Here is a 22,007-nt window from a genome sequence, read left to right as displayed (position 1 = left end):
TCCGACCGCATTACCATCTGCAACAGAGTCCTTGGTAGTCGATTGGCTAAGAGAACAGACGCGCTCCAGAGTCGTTCTCGACTTGCCGAAGTGGAAAATTCCTGCCCATGACAGGATTAGAACCCCGGTTGCCCACTACGTGTCAGGTCACTTTTGCGTGTTTGAGTTTAGAGGCGTGTCAGCGTCTTCGGCTTTTCCGCATCTATAAAACTGAAATTTTCAAATTCGTTACGTGACACATGGCAAAAGCGCATCACTGTTGCCTGACAGTGAAGACCAGAGGATAAAAGGTAAGGAAGGTGTGTTGAAAAGAGGCCTGAAAGTGCCAATGAAAACAAAACTTCGAAATTATCAATTAAAGACTCTATTTTCTTCTGGTTTTCCGATCAAAATTTTGTATATTATTCTTACCTCTCCCATTAGTGCTACATCTCCCAATCTCATCCTTAATTAATATTCCATGAAATGCAATATTTATGGACGGTATCTCCCACTGCCCTCTAAGCACTGTGAACGCGTATGTTTTCAGATTTAAGCCAACTAACCGGGATACTATTTATATATCTTCTAAGCAGAACAGCTGCAAAAAAAAATAGTCTTTGCATTTCAAAACAAATGCCTCAGAAAAATAAAATGAACTCCGATCCAGAGAGACAAATCTCATGTCAACATCACAAGACTTGCCTATACTTTAACTACATCTGTTGTTCCGCAAGTAAACTATATCGAATTTCATCCAGTCACGTTTCACGGCTAAAACCAATTTAATTGGTAGTAAAAGTAAAGTTTGTCCCTCTATGCGCCATGTAGGCGCTTGGGGTGAGTGGAGGTATAGCTCCTCTCTTCCTTGACCCCGGCACTAGATGGGGATGAGTGGTCAGCATCACGCCCCGGCCGGCTTTACCCCCGGGAAAGGACCCCGGTACCCATTGTAGAGGAGGCTGGGTGCGCCCCAGAGCCGGTCCGGACGCAGAGGCTAGAGGAAAAATCCTCTGCCCCCGTCGGGGATCGAACCCCGGTCGTCCAGCCCGTAGCTAGTCACTATACTGACTGAGCTATCCCGGCTCATAATTTAATTGGTAGACAGTCACCAATTGTGAAGACGCCATTGGGTTAAAGGTAATAACATGCACGAGTAATCAACATGCCCCTTACACAAAGACGCTGCTCATAAGTCGACTATTAGCTTAATAACGTTATTTACGTCCACACTGCAATTGGCAGCTGCCACACTCTATCTTAGCACGTTAGATATAAGTATCTAGCGCGCATTTCACTTGTATCCGGGATATACATGGTTCGAATCCTGGTTAGAAATTGTCTATCATAGTTGAAATACCTGGGCGTTTCTTCAGACATACTAGAAGAATACAGAAGCTGTAGCTTCAAGGAGGTCAGCCTGCCGATTTATCTACGACCAATTTTAATACTCTATGCATTACCCACTGTCACCCTAACAATATTATTACACAGATAATATTTCGTGACCAAAACTGGATGCAAACTACATTTATAAAAGATGAACACTCAGGGTAACAGGGATACACTTTGGCATTTGAACGTCATCCGCCAGTTCTAATGGCATTCGTTATTTTGACGGTTATGAGGTCACCGGATGTAAGTCGAAATTGTTTAATGAAAGACCAATAATAGTTTCTTGGTCTTTTGAGGCTTTTATTTTCAAATATTTGACTTAAATGTACGAGTATCCTGGTGTAATAATATCCAAAAATGGTATTATGGACTTCGTCCATTGTCTGAATTTCAATAAAATTGTAACGTTTCGGAAGCTGGGTCTTCTTCCGTCTTCAGGTCCAGGTCTGAGGGTACCTCAACCAGGGAGCCCAAAAGCTAGGATTTCTGTCCTTCCCCTTTTTACATGACTACGGACGAAGATCCAGCTCCCGAAAAATTGTAATTTTATTGCAATCAGTCCGAAATACCACGATCTTCACAATACGAAACATGGATAAAACTATCACACCGCGCTGAGAAATCAAAACTAGCATCACAATGAAAACCGATTTGTGAGATAAAAATAACATAATTTATGTTCACAAAAGAAAAAAAAAATTCCGGTACCGGGAATCGAACCCGAGCCTCCTGGGTGAAAGCCAGGTATCCTAGCCACTAGACCATACCGGACGACGGGATAGCATGATTTCCAAGCTGTAAGATACTCGACAATAACGCTGCTTATTTTTTATTTAATGAGAAACATATCCTTAACTTCATACTAATATTTAATACATGGACATACTTCCCCTCATTGGTGTCCAGAACGCCAGTAACCTTGCAACGATAAAGATCTAGTCCTTTCGTAAGACAGGCTGGTAAATGGAATAAAACTCTCTAGTTTAAGTGACTCAGCAAAAATTAATTCTGTGAATTTTCCCGCTATATCTCTGAAACCATCCGTGTTTTAGACATGCAATATCGCTAATGTCGAAGCCCGCAATTGGACACGTTCCTCGTCCCTTCAGGATATCAGACTACAGTACTGTATGGCTTTAATATTCTCCTCTGTCAAAGTCAAACAGAACTAAATCAACAGAACGTTTTACAAGCCAAAGCGGACGTACGAATGAGGGAAAGAGGTGAATGATCTTGATCATGCTCGACATTTTAACCCCGAAAGAACCATGAACCAAGGGCCACAGTGTAGGCAACATCATTTCGTGGAGACCCTTCATAGAGAGTAGAGTGCATGAGTAAGAGCGACAGAGAGGAGGGATTCCTACTCTCCTGAGCGGGAGGGAGGGTGCCCGCCTGTTGTTCCCGCAGCAGAGGGGATCTAAAAAATGAATTGGAGGGAAAGGCAGTTGTTGGCGGCGGAACGGGTGAGTGAGGCAGAGGGGAACTTCTATTCTCTGCAGTATAGGATTCAGATTACGAGCCGGTAGTACTGTGCAAGTACAGCCTTGTCCTGCTTCAGGACAAATAGCAAGTGAAAAACCATCCGTGCGCCGAAGTTCAGGGCACCGAAGAAGAGAGAGAAGCAGGTAAAAGGAGGAGTGAGAAGGATTTAAAACGGGCAAGTAGTGCCTGAGGCAAGGAAACTGAGGCACCAGTAAAGGAAAGCAAGCAAGATGACTTGGGCTGTTGGCAGGAGAACGTGGTAGACTGCCTACTCGTACGAACAGAATAAGCCGTTTTTGGGGTTGTGGAGGGTGTACATTGTAACCCCCTCCCCTCCACAAGAGCCGCCATATTGAAGAACGCATTTTGAAGTGTTTTGTGTTTAGAAGAGTTTCGCGCGGCTTGAAGTAGAGCCCCTTGTTTATGTGTTTCTGTGCGAAGTGTTACCAGCAATATGTATAAACTGTTGGGAGGTCTTAAGGACTACCTGAAATGGCAGGACATAGTGACAGACAACGCAGTGTTCAGGCTGCACAATTTGTTTACCACGGTGTTATTGCTCACGTGTTCCCTTATCATCACTGCCACACAGTACGTCGGGAACCCTATTCAGTGCATTGTTGGCAAAGGTCTTCCTACCAACGCGATCAATACATACTGTTGGATTACGTCCACCTTCACGATGCCTGACGCATACCTGAGAGAGGTAGGCAGTCAGGTTGCTCATCCAGGCATCGCCAACGATTACGGTGAGGAAGAACACAAGAAATATTATACGTACTACCAGTGGGTGTGTTTTGTGCTGTTCTTCCAAGCACTTTTGTGTTACTTGCCGAAGTACATTTGGGACACTGTGGAGGGAGGCCTCATGAGGTCCATCGTCATGGGACTGAACATCGGAGTATGTCACGAGGACGAAAAATGCAACAAAAAGAAGATTCTCATTGATTATCTCATACGTCACGTGCGGGTAAGAACCGGAAATGTATATTGTTACGCGAAACTTTATCCCTTTTCCTTACGAAACAGTGCAGTTAGAGCAACTAGTAGCCCCGTATAAAGTTCAGGTACCAGATCTGAACTTTGGAAAGTTTCATGCAGTAGTTGAAGTCCCTTCACTGTCCAACAAGTACGGGAGCTCATCTGAGCGTATCTAAAATCAATGAATCACACCAAAACCAGTTCCGAATTTATTAGAAACGCGAAGCATTTGTTTCAGTGTGACTTGCAACTATAACGTAACATAACACTTCCTAATTTCTTTACCGACAGTATCAGAAGACCAGTGGTAAATGTTGTTTACACCCTCCGACGTTCTGTGGCATCTGCCTGCCCCTCTTTCGCGTCTGTGGGCTTTTTTCATGGCTTACCTACAGAGCATGTCCAGACCAGTATGGAACAGTGACAAGAGTTGTAACTAAAACCGTGTAGGGTTACCAACATGTCAGGTGCCAACTTACATGTGACGTAAAACATTGGACTTCACGAGCGAGAAAATAAATCATATTAGCTGTTTTTATCTTTACCTTTTACAGATTGTGCAGGTTATTAATTGGTTGTTACTTCACAGTAGAAATTATCAAACAAAAACTTTGGAGGGGAAACAGTTACCGCTTTTTAACGTAGTGTGGCTGGTCGCTTTCACTTCTACGAAATAATAAAAACCCCAACACGGCAGAGGATTTTTCTTCTAACTTCTGTGTCCAGACCGACTTTGGGGCCCACCCAACATCTTGTCCAAACGCTGACCACTCGCCCCCATCAAGTGCCGAGGTTAAGAATGAGTGAGAAGTATACCTTCTCTCTCCCTCTCCCCCCAAGCCCATATAAAACGTACTATTTTTACTTTACTTTTTACTAAATTTAATAATTACAGTGACACTTTTTGGGATTAGCTTGCTTCCGCTAGTGAAGTGGCTAGCTGTAGGGTGAATGCCCACGGTTAGATTCTCAGCAGAGGTAGGATTTTGTCATTGTGATTAAAATGTCGATGTAGGTATTCTGTATAACGGCGCCGTCCTGGACTAAGAGGTAGATACCAACTTTTCGGAGAAACTTCAGCCCTGAAGATGGAGGCAACATGTTTCCCCGAAACTCTGGTGTCTACCCACAAGTGAACACGGCGTTACAACTCTTGAAAAAGAACTTGGACGGGAATGTCTTTTTCTTCGCCACGGTGAGGCCAGTTATGGGATTCACCAAGCGTTCTTTCTGGGGTTACTGCGTGTGTATCTCCATCTCACCAAATAATGCCGAGTTTTAGAATGTCCGGAATTTTCTCCGTTCCCAAAAAAAAAGACGAAATACTTCAAGTTAACTTGTAAACTTCAACCTGTTTTTCATAACTTGTTCAGAAGACGAACTACTCAACTGAGTAATAAATTGTTTAAAACATCCGAATTTCCGCATGCTTAAACAAAACTGCGATGGTGTCCATTTTAATATGATTCAAGGACGTGTGGGTTACATTCTTGGGGCACCGTAAGTGTGTCAGCTTTGTAAGGTCAAGGGCACATGTGAGGGCGGCACTCTGCCTGCTTTAGTGACCACGAATGACGTAACAAACAGGAACCGTGGTACAAGAAGCTACAACTCGTTTCTGGTTTTCAATGTCCAACATAGTTGCAAGCATACAAATTATACTTCAAAACACAAACTCAAGTTCTTGGCTTACGTAATTCATTAGCAACGGATTTTTGAGCTGCCTGATTGCGATCTGTGAAAGATGATTTGAACGGTGAGTGGAAGGAAGCAGCCGTGGCTTATTTTATTAGCCCGCCATCGATCTGAAGGGACTGGTAAATCACGAAAATTTCAGACTGACCTTGGACTTCAGATTTAAGCCGGACACTCAGTACACGAAGCATAAGTACTGACGAAAACAAAATGTCCACGGCATAATTCTTAGATAATACAGAGGGAAGTGCGCGACTTGTGGCTTCCCCCCCCCCCCTTTCCCAAAGGACAGCGAACATCGAAATTCGAATGGTCAGGAACTAACGTGTCAATGCTGAGTCATACTGATAGATCACTGGGCAAAGAGATGTAATCTTCCGAGTTGTGTCCTTACTGAATACGTTCAACGTTTTTCCTGCTTCCATGACTGAGAATTTTAATGTATTATTACCGACTTGATTTTGGTTTATTTTATTCCATGGAGCAGTCCTTGAAAATGTGGACAGTCGCTTCGGTAGCCGCGGAACCTGATATTGATATTTTATTTAAGTCTTCAAGTAAAGTCGCAGTTGTATTATCAGTTAACACAAACATTTTAGGCTCCTAATAACTTCCGTTACGAAATTTTGCACAGACCCAACACATCGCATGTGGTGTAAACGGAGTTGCCACATTGTAAATGAAATTTCTGTCGTATCCCATGTAAACACGCCATAAATCAACACGGGGGCTAATGAAACACCTGTAAAATAAAGTATGGGGTAAACATCTCAGTGTCGCTTATCTCACTGAAACAACACTCCAAACAAATGTCAATATTTAACTGAGAGACCGAAACGTCTTGTAATCCAATACAAACAGCCGGTGTCCTCCCATCAGACAGGCCGTTCGTGTTTCAACTACAGTGATTTTGTACGCTAATAAGAGTGAACCTCGTAGGTAAGGATTTGAAAGGAGGTGGTTGTGTCCTGGATGAAGGATTATTCGCCCTCACAGGTTAAGAAAATGACTAACGATCGAGAAAAAAATGCAGTGAGATTGTGAGATATTCGTGGGAAGGGAAAGTACAGTATTGCGGGTGAACAATGGTTCACACGGATCCTATCCTGAGCCACTCGAATCCAGTCCACATTCTTACACCCTGCTTCTTGAAGATACTAAATGAGAATGTCCATTTCGTTCTTCTTGTTTCATATTTTATTAACAACGCTTTCTCAACTACGTACACGTAGTCAAAATACAGCATGACCACTAATAAGAAGCAGTCGTGGGTGTTTTCGGTATCAGTCGACTACAGCTTTGTGTTTAAAAAATGTTTTCACATAAATATGTTGGTATTACTGCTCTGTTTCTAAGTAACATCGAAAAGATGAAGTTTTTCCTAGTGAATCATTCTACAAGTTTCCTCATTGTTCGCACACGTAAACTACGGAAGTGACTGGGATTGTTAAGTGTCTTGACCATTATCACTGTCAGGACGTCAGTTAAATCAGTTCAGTGCATGACCTCTCTTCATGTCGCGACACTCTTGCAGGTAATAGCGATGTCATCCACCCTGGGCAGTCACTGCTGGCTGACTACTTGCTATTTCCGGGAACAGGAAGTGTGCTGAGCGACTGTTCTACCTCCAGACTGTATAAAATTACGTAACGAATGAACATTCTCCATCATCAAATCACAGATAGCAGGAAGTCGACTTGATCGAAGAATCCTGTATGCTTTTGTACTGTAATGTATAAACAGGAGCTTCAGTTGAGGCTGTAGTGACATGCGATTTCACGAAGCCCTTTCAAATCTATTAAACGAATTAATAGCCTTTATCTGCCCCTCCCTTTTTATATAGAAAAAAAGGTCTCTCAAAATAAGGGAAGAATGTTGATTTTGCTTGAGAACAGTTTTTTAGTTGGGAATCCTGAGCGGAAGACACCATTTGGAAAACCTGTGTGTAGATGGAAGGCTAATATTAAAATGAATCTTAAGGAACATGTGGAAGGGATGGAGTGAATACATGTGGGTCAAGACGGACTGATAGAAGGATTAAAAGGTGGGGAATTTGTTAACTAGCTAAGTGACTGTCAGCTTCTCAAGGACTCTGCTGTATGGATTCAGTTATGTTCAAAGCCGGGTGGTAGTAATTGAAAAGTGCTTGTTCAGATACGAATGTTTTGCGTGTTATGAAGATGGTGGTACGAAAGAGAAAAACAAGTGGATGTGACATCATGAAACGTGTATTCAGTTACCATGATGTCAGAAACATCTGCAGATTCATTTAATAGTGCTGGTAACATCTTTGTTATTTGTCTTTGCATGTAGTAGTGTAGTTCAGACTGTTTGGCCTTATTTTGTATTGCCTTGAAATTGTTCGCTACGTAAATACGTGCATGTGAATCTAAAACTTGCAAAAGGATTAGATGAATAGCATACCAATATCTGTCATCCCACATTTCTTCTTCTACCTCCATCCAAATTATTCCTCTGCTTTTAAACTCATTTCTTAGTTAATCCATCTTCATCTGCGTCTTTATTTGGATCTTGTGTTTCTTTTTTTCATTCCACACCTCATTCTGTTGCTGCCCACAAAACAAAACCATTGTAATCTTTACATGTGTTGAACAATTGAGCATTCTTTCACTGCCATTTCCTGTACAACTTGCATTGTATTTGGTTTTATATTTTACATTCTGTTTCTGCTGTGAACATGAACTTGAGAGGTGTTTGGGATTTACAAATTATATATCTGTCCCTCTCTCTTCAGCTTTTTCCAAAAGTTTTTATAGGAAAAATATTTTGGGTACTTGTGGGTTATCGGGACACATCGCTTTAAAAATAAGTTAGGTTAGTTTAGGCTAGGTTGGGTTAGGTTAGCTTAGGTTAGGTTAATGTGTGTGGATGATAACTTTAAACTATATGTCATTTATCCACACACATTAACCTAACCTAAGCTAACCTAACCCAACCTAACCTAACCTAAACTAACCTAACTTATTTTTAAAGCGATGTGTCCGGATAACCCACAAGTACCATATTTTGTTCTCCAAGTTCAAGGCTTACAAATGTGACTTATTTTCAACAGGCCATCTTTGCATGTATTGAACTCTGGATATTCATATATAAACTGATGTCATCTTTTCAGAGGCACAACACGTATGCCATCCGCTACTGGATGTGTGAGGCACTGTGCCTGGTGAACATCATTGCACAACTCTACTTCATGGACCACTTCTTCGATGGTGAGTTCATCAGTTATGGGCTGCGTGTCATGACATTCTCAGAACAAGCGCAAGAAGATCGTGTTGACCCCATGGTGTACGTATTCCCACGTGTCACCAAGTGCACCTTCCACAAATATGGACCTTCTGGTTCAATCCAGAAGCACGATTCATTATGCATCCTCCCTCTCAACATTGTCAATGAGAAAACGTACATATTCCTTTGGTTCTGGTTCATTATTTTGGCAACCCTGCTGTCACTGTTGCTTCTGTATCGAGCACTCATAATTGCCGTACCGAAAGTGAGACCGTATTTGCTCCACGCGCGTAACAAGATGGTCCCCCGAGAAGTGGCCGCGGCAATATCGCGGAAGACGGATGTTGGAGACTGGTGGATCCTGTATATGCTTGGTCGAAACATGGATCCGGTCATATACAGAGAAGTCGTTGCAGAGCTGGCCAAGAAAATTGAGACAGCTGCCAGTAATGCACCCTAAGTATTAATTAGTGAAGGGAAGTGGCAGGTATTGTTAATGATATTCATTTTTGATTCCCCGTAATCTGTAGCACATTCCCTTTTGAGGGTTACTGTGCTGTAATCAATTGCTCACCTATCTCATTAATTATTCATATTTGCATTGAAAATAAAATCTCAGTTTTAAGAGACGTAATTGGTTGCCTATATGTGATATAAAGTTGGGGTACGTGTTTTTATAGTTATTAGATGTTTTGCTACACATTCAGTGGTTCTAAAGTATCGCAGTAGTGGAAAAAAGATGGCAGTCACATAGCATTTAAAATGATAAAGTCTTGACGAATAAATTTCTGTAAATTTCGAGTGTTCGATAGAGAATTTATGTGTCGTGGTACGAGACGCTTTTGATAATACTATCTTAGAAATCAAACCAAAATTGTACGTCTTAACTAATGCACAAATGATCAAATGTTTTTTGAACAGATGTTATAACTTTCCAAAAACATGTTCAGAAGTTAACTAATCTTCCTATATATATATATAGTTTATACAAGTATTTTTTCCATTGATATGAGAATGTAAAATTCATTTATATGATAAATCATTATATTACGTAATAGGAATTGTTGTTGAAGACTTCCTATTGGTGTAATTTCACTGGAGAGTAATATGTATTGTATCATACGATTATGACGATGAGATTAGGGTGGTGTATGCATGCTTAAACAGCTGTTATGTTCCTTAAATTGTATGTAAATGTAATATTGTGGACATGTTATTGAAGGCATAACATGATCAGTAATTAAAGACAAGACTACCATTGGGAGAAATACCTTTCTCTCTCTGTCTTTCAGCCAGTTACATGTTAAGAGTTGTCATCGTATGCTGTATTCGATTCTTAGAGTAAACGGTGATTAACCTTTGTCAATTGATCTTTGTAATGGAGAAGTGGTGTGTTATTTAACGCACAAATTAGAGTTTTTTTTAACATTATTTTCACAAGTTTTGGTTTTAGAGTGTTGATGAAGAAACTGATCAAACTAAGTAAGATTTGAGGTTTTCACAGCGGTGAGTATGAAGATTTGTGTCTTCTGGGTTGTTGCGCTGTGTAGTCTGGTCGATGTTAACCAACGTTTCAGAGGCCATACTACCTCCATCATCAGGGAGTATGACCTTTGAAACGTTGGTTAACATCGACCAGACTACACAGCGCAACAACCCAGAAGACGGAAATCTTCAGATAAAATTAATTTTCCAGAAATGTTCGCATTTATTAATGAAGAAAATGTGCACTGATGGGATATAATTTTGTTGTTATTGTATCAATGAATGACAGTTCTGTGTTCCTTTAAGGATGTTATAAAGTAAATACATGCGCTCGGAAAATAAGTTCTCCTAAAACATTTTTTGTTCTTTTGTCTGCCGTCGGTCACATTTTCAGATGCTGCAGCATTCTTAAAAATATTGTCCTATTTTGTAGTCAGATATTAAATCAATTAAAACTAAATCCTTCAGAAAGAACTTGAACAAAACTATAGCCATCTTGTTTAAGCTAGGAATAAAATCCTCATCTGCTCGTGGTGCAGTAGTTGTCGAGACAGAGCTACTTGGGAAAATCAGAGGATTCTCCAAAACCTATTCTAAAGCTGTTTTGTGGAACCCTGGGGTTACACAAAAGTTCACCAAATACATTTTTTTAACTTCACAAACACCGGCCAAGAAGTCATTCAGTATACCAGAGTATTTACAAATCGTAACCTGCATGTAGATTTCTTAAATTGAGAGCTGACAAGAAATGTATTTTCTAATTTCTGTTACGTTTTTATGTAATTTCTACAAAAGGGTTTTATAATGATGAGATCTCTTAACAAGGCAACATGGAGAACCTTCCATACTGTGTGTTCAAATGATGAGACAAATGAAACAAACAAATGTCTGTATGCATTTTGTTTCTAGTGTGTGTATTATGTAATGAACATTTTATATATAATTTATATTAGACTACATACAAGTGGATAATAAAGCTGAAATTTTATCTACATGTGCTACGAGCATGCAGTTTATACACTGTCGATATACATTTTGAAGGCAGTTTGTAAGTTGCATACTAATTCAAGAAACAAACAAAAAACAGGTTGTAATTTTTGCCCCATTTTGAACACCTGTCTTCCTCATGGAACACATTCCAACCAAATTGTAATATGAATTTCTTTACATTGGAATTGCACAGTATTTTGAATACAGTTTTAATGAGATTTTTGATAAACCTGTGTTTTATTCTACCCCATATCTTTCCACTTAAAAGTATTCTGAAAATGGTGCGAGGGGGAATTCAAGTGATATTTTGGCAGGCAAACACTGCAATAAATAGCCCATTTCATTTTACGATATCTCCATTTCATATGCACTTTATTCCATAATCCTTCACTGCCTGGCTGACATACTAAATTAAAGCAAACACAAGCATTTTCTTGCTATAGAATCCAAAAGTAATCCTGTCTTTTAATTATAGGCCTATGTAAGAAAGTTACTATTTCTTCCTGACATATTAATCTGTCAGCTATCCTGGAAAATAGGACAATGTGTGAATTTTATCAGTACCTTATTTCGATCGTGATAGAGGATGAAAAACAGTTTCATGCTGTTGATGCAAGACTGCGACGTCATTTAATGTTACGTCAGACAAGGGCGGTGTGATTTTATAATAAAAATTTTGAAACCGTAAATTAAAATGCTTAACCCTCGTAGCCGAAGTCCTAACGACCACCACCTGTGGTGGGAGAAAATTGTTCCAGAACGTAGCCGCGAGCAGAAGAATGTTGAGAAGTGTGGGCTGCCCAGGAAAACAAATGGGATTAACTTTACAGAGATGTTCTGGCCACATATTGCAAAGAACTGAGAACGCACTAAATCACGTATTACGATCCTGGTTGAAGAGCATTACACTTTAGTTCTTTAACCAAACGCAGCGGTAGGGGTTAGCGCTTCTGTCTCACATTAGGGAGATCTGTCAGGAGCCCGGCTTACTCGACTCAAGTTCGTCGTGTCTCATCACGTAAATGCGGTAGTATCTTCTAAGAGGCCTTGGCAGTTTTATCATTCAAATTAATGCTTCCGTTTTGATACTCTACAACACGGGTTATGAACTTTCTCAGGAACCCACAACCTTATCATCCCTTGTGTTGAGACCTGCAAGATATGAAATAGCGTTCATTTGTCACGCAATAATAGTCTTTAACTAAATCAGTTACTAGTGAGGTCCCTCCAATTGATAAGACACGTCCTAATTCTTGATTTTGCGTTCATCATTATGATGAATACATGCTCACAGCGATAGTTTACTGCCAAACACTGATGACGTTAACAAAGAGTGTCTTCTGGTAACCGATCATTTACCGGAGACTATTATACGTCACTAAGATTGACACAATATCAAAAAATGTGCACGGACCGCAGGTAACATCAGCGGACAACATGCGGTCTTCGGGTTCAGACTCCCTGATAAAAATGACCTGTACAGGTGAGAAAGCATAGTTAAATAAATTAATAGCAATGAACCGCAACGGTCCACGAGACTAGTAGCAGAATAAGTTGTTTTCAAATAGCGTATCTTTAAACAGATACGTATTTGTCTTCAGCTAAGAGGTTACAACACTTGTTTGTCTATCTACTTTAAATTGCATAGTATAATACTGATAACCCCCGCGGTAATTGATACTAGCGCCGCGATCGTAAGCGTCATTATTGAAAGTTATTAATCCAGTTCAGACGTATAACAGCATAGTAGCACCCCTCTTTGAATACCCGAACCTTCGAAGGGTCCATGCCCTCAGGACCATTAATCTGTGTAACATGTAAAAACGTCTACACACTATAATCAGGACCAATCAAGTAAGACTTTTATAAGAGTTATGCATAACCCACAATAATTTCAGAAGAAGACCCGTTCCTAACCCGGAACCCTCCAGTCAAGTATGTAGAGAGGTTTATCTTATAGTAAGTTCAAAATGTATAGGCCTTCCAAATGCGTTCTTTTGACATTTGTTATCTTAGTGGTCTCTGAGATCATTTATGATAGATTAAAATCGGTTGTAAATATATCATATACTTGATGCCATTACTCCATACAATCGTAAATATTTTATTTTTATTTCATTAAATATATACCATACTCAAAAAAGTCTCCAATAAAACTTGGAGGTCTTAATAAAATGCAAGACTTGCACGAAAAGCTTATTCTGTGACAATTTAAGATTTGAGTTTCTTGAAATTATTGAACTGATATGGCTCAAAAACCAAACAATCGCGTTTGGGTCAAAAGCATACGAGGTGCGATCGGAAAGTTTCAAGACTGCGCGTATGAAAACCCGTACACTTATCTCAGGTATTAAATTCATCCATCACCCTCGACGTAGTTCCCCTGGGAGTTAACACAACGATCCCAGCGCCGCTGCCAAGCCTGGAAGCATCCCTGGAAATCTTTCTTTATCAGCCTGTCAAGCACCATCTGCGATTCTGCCTGAATCTCTTCTATCCACGTCTTTTCGGAGAGATTAAATACGAGGGACATCTTGTGTGGAGTGCTTCAAAGGACAGTATAATATTAAAATGGGAGGAGCAGATTGTGAATACGTAGACTTGGGCTAGGTTACGATAAGGTTCAGCAGGGCTTCAACTGCTCCTCGCCACAAACGTTATCGTTTCCAGAAAATTTGTTGCGTACCGCGGCACAGGATTTGTGTGACGGTGACGCTTAAAAACTGTGTTATTATCTTGTAGATATTACCAACGTTCAGGAGGAACATACTGCCTCCATTTTGATTGTTTAAATCACTATTTGGCGTCCCAATCCCCGACTACAAACTGTCTATGCACAACATTCCATGGCAGTCGTGTCAGAGAGAATGAAACGCTTGAAACATTTCACCTTCGAACACTTCGCAATCCGACCATCTGAACTACACAAGATCTCTAAGAGCATCAATCATCATTATCCAAATCATTAAGTGGTAAGGCTGATCATCGTGCAGAATAGAGAAACATACAATTACGGAGTGTAGATTTATCGGATAGAGACAGGCAGTGATGAATGGCGGGGGGGGGGGGGGGGGGGGGCAGTTTATTTTGGATTCTTCCTCAGAAGCTTCGTTCCTAGTACACTGGACCTTGAAGCTAATCACACACGTGTTGCTTAATATCAAACATGGCTCACCGGTGTTACATGTTGGTGAACATTTGGGAAATGACGGTGATTGAACAACATCATCATAATCACTGTGAAAATCTCAAAACCACATAACTGTCGGGTAAACTTAACCGCACAGACGACATATTTGTGAGATATCTCTTCTTTCTTTCTTTCTTTCTAAATTGAATTGACTGGAATGGCGGAAGGATTTATTCAGAGGGTAAGGAGTTTGTTACGATATCACATCCAGATTCTTGAAACCAATATATTTTTCCCATGTATGTGCTTCTCCAGGAGGACTTATCATTTTATTCATGTCTTACAGGAATCTTAGTTCTTTCATTTTCAAATCTGAATCCGAACTAAGGTCTATCATAGTAACTTAATAGTACATTAGTGCAGTATCTACAACAATACATGAGCTTGTATATATCTCAAGGATAACCCAGGCAAATACCAACCTTCCGGTATGGTCTAGTGGTTAGGATACCTGGCTCTCACCCAGGAGGCTCGGGTTCGATTCCCGGTACCGGAATATTTTTTTTACTTTTATCATAGTTAATTTAATTCATCAGAATATTCTTTCATCACAAATTTCAAAACTGGAAGTCCATGTGCATGAAAAAACGTGTTAGCCTTTCATTTGCGTGTGGTCTGACGAGTCCCTAGGTATATACAACATACATATCCATACATGAGAAATTATTAGTTAACAGAAATTATACACGCACACGACGAGAAAGATTGCTAATCTCAATTCACTAACATCAAAGCAATCAAGAAAGCTGACAGAATGTGTTTAATTTCTGTGAAAAAGAGTCCCAGCACGAATTTTAGGAGAATATGTTGCTGACTGTTGAACGAAATAAACTGGGAATGAAGACGCCATTCTTTTGGGTTATTGCGCCGACGATGACTGATGAATGAGTCAGTAGACACCTCTGAAACGTCGGCCAACTTCTACATGAATATATGAAGCAACATTCCACAAAGTTGTCGTCTTCATATTCGCTACTATGAGAACCTAAAATCTCACGAAATGAAGTGGCTCAGAATAATATCGGTGCATTTTGACAATTTTACGTTTAAAGCTGGGGCAATTTAAATTTCTGGGACTCTGTGGAAATTGTGAAGAAATGATCCTTCTTGAAGCTTAGGTGGAAGGGATGAACGTGACGTACGGGGAATATGTTAGCGGCCGTAATTACCGAACACATAAAATTACACCAAATTATAATGTAAGAACTAAAGTTACAAGCAGTATCTGTAGTTCAACCATTGCACAGTTTTCGCGGAAAACCAAAATTTAAATAAACCTATAAACCCGACAGACGTGAGGAAGATTTCCCGAAAATCGAGATGCCATATTCAGGGTCCTAAATCCGTCCGTATCCGTAAGCTGTACAAACCAATTACTAGCGTCACAGTAAATTACAAAAGCAATAACTTGTATCATGACTTACCGTCTCCTGTCGCTGTGAGGAAAAGTAGTAGGGGAAGCGGAAACAGCTGAGTACGAATATATCAAATGTCCTGGAAAAACAAAGAGAAATTAGTGCATTAGCATGAAAAGAACTTCAATACAACACATTGCATCTGTAACTGCTGCTAAAATTACGGGTTTCAGTAGACTAAACAATTATTAGTTAAATGTTTATGAAGTCATTAACATTTCTGTCGCTATGCTTATGGAGACGTAGTCGAAAAGGTTTTTTGATTGGTGAGAGGCGAATTAATTACACAAATCTGTCATCTGTGTAAATAAATGCATTCTCCTCTTGTTTCGCCAACACTTTAAATAGCTAAACGCTTTAAGATGGAACTATGTCAAGGGCGGTATGCGTGTACGAAAAGTCAATATACGGTACTTTAAGCACCAAGACGTAAATCGCATGTACTAGTGTACATAAAATAGATACAGGTACAGGTTGTCAAGATATGAACGGACAAAGGAAAACGTCGTGCTTCTGATAACAACGGAGATTATTTAAAGATTGAATTGGCAAAACTGTAAACGGAAGATCGTCTGCGAGCGTGAAAATTTGGACTTTACATCAACAAATAATGACACTTCAGTTGCAATTTTCAAACATTCTTTAAATTTCTGCTCAAGAGTATAGCATATACCATTTATTTTAACCATTACACGTAAAAAAAAATCCTCCCCGGCGGGGAATCGAACCCCGGTCTCCCGCGTGACAGGCGGGGATACTGACCACTATACTACCGAGGACCACGAATATATGTTGAAAGTGAACATGTGATAAGGACAGTCCCTTGAATCATTGTTATTGACTCGCGATAGCCAACGTAACAAGGACGAATAAAATATTGCAGAAAGTGTTACTTTGTCCACCATAAATCCTGTCCTGGTATTAAACCCGGTCATACCCGATAAAAAGCCAAAGACTTCCAGCACGATATGAGACTCTATAGTGTTAAGCTTGTCTTTCTACACAATGTGTCTTATTCTGAAATGCGAGTTTGGCTTTAGCTTGTAGTTGGTAGTGCTCAAACATGGTGCGTGCTTGATGAATTACCTGGCACAAACTTCTATATCTGGCACGTTATGCCTGTTTCACAGCGTGAGAGCCATAAATACGCGCAAGTGTAATCCTGCCTGGAGTGGAATAGTGTTTTGCGAACAAGCCTGATCCTATCAGAAGGCCATAGACATCATAGGAAATGCTCAAGAACAAAAGAGTAGGTGCATAATACGAAGCTTTCATAACGAAAATGTCAGGAAAGTTCTGGAGAATCATATCGTCTCATCTTCAGAGTTGAAGATGGAGACAAAAAGTACTTCCGAAACGTTGTAACCACGCAGACACACAAGACCTCAACCGACAGAAACATAACAGTTCAGACATTTGAGAACAACAAATTAAATTTCGAGAGGACAACTCTATTGTGTGATCGATATAGATTTTTTACTGTTGGGCAAGAACTGTGATTCTGAGGGCAGGTGTATTGTGTTCAAGGAGAACGTCTGGACATCTCTTCAGTTGCGTGCTGGTTAAAGATGCGAGAATCATAAAAAATAACAAAACGAAGAGCAAGTTAGCCAATGTTTTATGTAACAGAGAATGTTTCTAGCAAGTGGAACAACAGGTGTTTCACAAGTTAGTTTTGTGCGAATCAAAGAGCTCAATTAGGTTATCACTTCAATCCAAGAAACAATCCGGACTTCAAAACGTAACCTCAGCGTTAATTTCACAGTTAGAATCTACTACCAATTCAAACTACGTTCTTCCAATGATAAATGGAAAACAAAAGAATAATAATATATTTTTCCCTTCTAATAATACTGGACTAAGCATTTTTGTACCTATTTTAATTCAAAAAGGCTTACGACACGACAGGGTATTCAGCTTTTAATTTGGCAAGCTGCAATAATGGTCATCGCTTTGGTACAGGACTGACAAGGGGCAGAACAACTGAAGATAAGCAATCATCATCATAAACCCTTACTTAACCAAATGCACGCCTAGATAATATAGAATCCTAGAGTAAATATTCGACCGGTACATAAATGTCCTGATGCAGAAACCGAAGGACCACCGACTTCACCAAGTAAGGCCATCTGCATGCATTTGTGCAGTCATTGTTAATTCATGAACAATTCTGGTCTTCTGGATTGTAAAGCAGTGTGACATGTAGATAGACCCTAACGTTGCAGATGAACATACAGTCTCCATATTCAGGGCTCTACTTCTAGAGTTTGTTGCATATAAGACAGAACGTGTCCATTGTTAATAGACGAATAGCACAATCTGCGGGAATAATTACGAGTGATTTCGGGCCGGATGCGGCCCGCGGGCTACCAGTTCGATTACGATGAGTTAGTAAGTTAATCAGTCTGTAGTTCACGTTATTAGTTGAGTCACATTCTTACTCGCAATAGGTCTGTAACCATCAAAATAACAGTGACACAACAAATTAATAGAAAAATTCGCTGTCGGAAGAAATTCGTTACAAACCACCAGCGGATATGACAGGGCAAAGTGAGTTGAAGCATTCCGCAGACCTCATATTTCCCGGGTAGAGTATCGTCATGTCAGTGACTGAAACCACGTCAGATATGATACTTAACGGACTCTGAACCTTCAATTTAATCTCACTTCAGTCTGATTACTGTAAGGACAGCAAATTACACCCCACGGTTTGAAATCGGCTGTTAATATGAAAACGAGACTGTGAAGTGCTTACAGTGGAATCCGCTTAATTGGGACGCATCGGGACTAGAATACTTTGGCCAATTAAGCGGGTACCCCAATTATGCGAAGTTCCACGTAAAGAGTTAAAAAGGTGCATTTGACAGATTCCTGCAATGTTAAAATCATGACCTATCTAGGCCTATAATTATTCGTCGAAACATCAAGCACTACGGATTCATGACTTTCCAATTCTGGACAATGTCACTGTAAGCATCCAAAGATTTATCTAATTCACAGTAGCATCTAACGTGAATCACTACCAGGAACACAGCCGCGACTGTCGTACATTGGCACCCACCCTAATAAATTGACCCTTTGATCCCTGCGCGCAGAAGCATCGCCCATTCAGAGATGTAGAGTAGAACTATGAGAGGTCTCTCCGTTCGCCCAAACCAGGGGCGGCTCTGTTTTGAAGACGAATATCATGAGCTCTCTGCGTAGCGCATGTAATTTCACAGCCAGCATAAACTGACTTCGACTGCAAGATTAGATAGCATTCAATCGTTCCGGTTACTTGCCTATGCTTTGCCCACACCCAGTATAAGAAAGACGATTACGTGCAGACTTGTAGTTCTTACTCTGTCTCTGTCGTGAGGTCAGGTCGTGGCCTCATAACCACGCCAACATACAGACTCACACCTCAGCCGTTTCTCAAGCAGAGTGGGCAGAGAAGAAACCATTTCTATAGCAGTGCCTTACACGTATTTTGAAACTGTCAATGGTGGTCTCTTTCCAACATTACCGTCACTGCCTACTTCTAGGACGTACCATGTTTAGGCGGTTAAACGACGGGTTATTTATAGGATGGGTTGATAGACAAAACGGCACCGGGATAAACAAAAAATTCCTCGTATCATTCAAAATTCTCTCTTCCTACAATTTTCGCCAATACCGCCCATCAGATAACTAAACTTTCTCTTATTCTACAGCAGCATTAGCTTTTAGAAGCTGAGGTAAACTATGAAGCGACTCATCTGTGGTACGACCGACATTCAAACTAGATACCTCTAGAATACGAGTCTACAGCACTGTCGCTACACTAACCCATTATAATGTATCCGAAAATTTCCCGCTTATAATGTTCTTCGTAGCACTTTATTTTGAAATACATCCTACTTAAAAATTCTTAAACTGAATCTCTGTCCTTTTCTCAAAGCTAAAAATCTGTAAACAACCACACAAGTACATTCTTCTTATTGTATTTTGTGCGTTAAAATTAAAAAAAAAAGTCACAACAAAAGTGTTATTCCGGTACCGGGAATCGAACCCGAGCCTCCTGGGTGAAAGCCAGGTATCCTAGCCACTAGACCATACCGGACGATGAACAGTACATACTGGATCATTGTTCAATGTACAACGCTTATCTTTGTCTTGTGACAAATGAATAGGCTTACGGATAGATATCTATAGCGAATTCCACGTAATTCGATCCGGTCGGCATAATAGCTGTCTGTACTTCAAATTTTGGAATCACTTGGTGAAAAAAGCACATACATTGGTTTATCAACGTCCAACTAATAGGCGTAGTTAGTTTGTTGTACCAACCGGAGTACACCTTACGATATTTTACAGAGCTGCTTGTTCTCTCACCTGCCTACAATCGACACGAAACAAAAGACCCTGTTGTTGACAGGTTTGGATAATTTCTCTGCAGTTTCGTGACTCAGCGTCAACTAAACACACTAATGCCCGTTGTCCATTATGCTTGTACTTCATGGCCTGAAAGTTATACTTGTTTCCGGTCTATAGCCTCATTTGATCATGCTTATTCCACTGGTGAATACTTCTTTTCCGAAGTACGTGTAACTAGAAAGCGTAATTTCAACGTTTTGAAGCAAAGGCACTTGGCTCTGCACGCTCGAATTCAGTCTGCGGAAACATCCGTCTATTCATCAATCACCTCGGCGATTTTAAGATATTAACGACACGGCGCTGAATCAACTTTCACACAGGGAAAGGGTTCTCAACCTATAACGGGAGACGCAGTCATCCTTTGTTATAAACTCGCTGTCTGCCGGATTATAAATAAAGTCACTTTATATAAACTTTATGGAAAATTATTGAAAGTGCTGACACATTACTTGATAAACTTTAACAAATTAGGTTACTTTAATTAATGATGAAGTTAAAATTGAACGTTTAATTACACAGTAAATAGTTTTCATTATAAAAAGTTAATTATAATTATAACAAAAATATATAAACGGGTCGCAGAAAACACATCGGCGCAAATATTATAATCACAACCAACGACTATACCTAACTATAACTTAAAGGAGCAGATCATCTTTCGTTAGAATCCAATACTACTAATAATCCCTATCTCCGGACCCGAAGATAGGGATTAGCTTTGTCGATTAGGCCCAACTGAGTAGGTTTCACCTGAAGACGGAGATAGACTCCCATTTCCGAAACGTCGTGGTTTTTATTGATTTTATTTAGTCTCGGACGAAGGGTAATATCCAGAAAACAGTTTACAACAACGCACGATCATCACAAACTTTCAGAATTGAGCTCGTTTCTTGCTGATGTTAGGTGTTTCGTTAAGGTGGACCTCTTCTGTGATCTGACTGCAATACCTAACGTGCTTTGGTTTCAGTACGTAATTTCTGTAGCACTGGAGCCCTTGTTTCAGCAAGAGAACGAGTGGGGACCAAGGAATACAATTACACATTAGTTTTCGAGAACAATCGACGTATTGCTTTCATGAAAACAAACATGTACTTCAAACTTTCGCAAACACAAAATCATGCTGTAATAATATTGAGCAGATTAGATCCATCTTTTACTCGTGGGTAGTTTTAGTTATATTAATATTACGAATCTCGTTCAGCATTGGCCAATTTTCTGCTTAAATTAGGCCACGATCGCTTGTTTTCATTCATTCCCAGTTAGCAACAGAAATCCAAAATATTCCATAAGAAGTTGGCCTATACATGCACTTTACTTCGAAGATTTTCAATATACCACAATTTACTCCGAACTAAATAAAAACGGACTTTGCTTTGAGCCCAGCCACGTGATAGGTCAGAGATGAAAAAAAGTTCATAAATGAACTGAAATACACAATAAAAAAAAAGTTCGATGCATCGGCCGGGAATCGAACCCGGGCCGCCCGCGTGGCAGGCGAGCATTCTACCACTGAACCACCGATGCCTGTGGACGATAAAGGAGTTTTGTCTCTATATATTTAGTATTACATATAAAAGATGAATCTTAATAAAATATTTCGAAGCTGTGGCGCCAAAAGTTCAATTCTTGGAAGCAACTCTGGAATTTTTTTAACCCTTATGTCATGTCCAGAGTTACCTTGGATATGAAGACGGTAGTGTAAAATGGAACAACACACTGAGTTTTACATCTATCCCAATCTATAAATTTTT

The 22,007-nt window shown here is 40.0% G+C and overlaps 1 protein-coding gene, 1 long non-coding RNA gene and 5 other non-coding genes across 7 annotated transcripts in view; 2 read left to right on the top strand and 5 right to left on the bottom strand.

Moving 5' to 3' along the window:
- The window catches only part of LOC110836971 (uncharacterized), a 249,532-nt gene that overhangs the window by 112,625 nt on the left and 114,900 nt on the right, over positions 1-22,007 (bottom strand). The window contains exon 3 of the long non-coding RNA XR_015535781.1: positions 15,871-15,940. This is a non-coding gene — a long non-coding RNA (uncharacterized LOC110836971). The remainder of the gene's footprint in view (positions 1-15,870; positions 15,941-22,007) is intronic.
- TRNAE-UUC (transfer RNA glutamic acid (anticodon UUC)) lies at positions 2,074-2,145 on the bottom strand. Its single transcript has one exon. It is a non-coding gene; the product is annotated as a tRNA-Glu (tRNA).
- Positions 2,801-11,485, top strand: ogre (optic ganglion reduced). The gene is made up of 2 exons (XM_022078732.2): positions 2,801-3,829; positions 8,669-11,485. The coding sequence occupies exons 1-2, from the start codon at positions 3,314-3,316 to the stop codon at positions 9,239-9,241; spliced, it is 1,089 nt and encodes a 362-aa protein (XP_021934424.1). The 5' UTR covers positions 2,801-3,313; the 3' UTR covers positions 9,242-11,485.
- TRNAE-CUC (transfer RNA glutamic acid (anticodon CUC)) lies at positions 14,871-14,942 on the top strand. The gene has a single exon. It is a non-coding gene; the product is annotated as a tRNA-Glu (tRNA).
- Positions 16,569-16,640, bottom strand: TRNAD-GUC (transfer RNA aspartic acid (anticodon GUC)). The gene has a single exon. It is a non-coding gene; the product is annotated as a tRNA-Asp (tRNA).
- On the bottom strand, positions 19,871-19,942 carry TRNAE-UUC (transfer RNA glutamic acid (anticodon UUC)). Its single transcript has one exon. It is a non-coding gene; the product is annotated as a tRNA-Glu (tRNA).
- TRNAG-GCC (transfer RNA glycine (anticodon GCC)) lies at positions 21,710-21,780 on the bottom strand. Its single transcript has one exon. It is a non-coding gene; the product is annotated as a tRNA-Gly (tRNA).

The sequence above is a fragment of the Zootermopsis nevadensis genome, unplaced genomic scaffold (assembly GCF_977971745.1).
Source record: "Zootermopsis nevadensis isolate Lab colony 2312 unplaced genomic scaffold, Znev_1.0 Znev_ptg000002l, whole genome shotgun sequence".
In the NCBI taxonomy this organism is placed as follows: domain Eukaryota; kingdom Metazoa; phylum Arthropoda; class Insecta; order Blattodea; family Termopsidae; genus Zootermopsis; species Zootermopsis nevadensis.
Note: the sequence above shows the minus strand (reverse complement) of the source record. Positions and strands in the feature narration are given on the sequence as shown.

Bases quoted from the DNA above. Each gene is read 5' to 3' on its own strand.
- ogre (XM_022078732.2), top strand. From the start codon at position 3,314: ATGTATAAACTGTTGGGAGGTCTTAAGGACTACCTGAAATGGCAGGAC. The intron at 3,830-8,668 runs GTAAGAACCGGA...TCATCTTTTCAG, and splicing joins ATCTCATACGTCACGTGCGG to AGGCACAACACGTATGCCAT.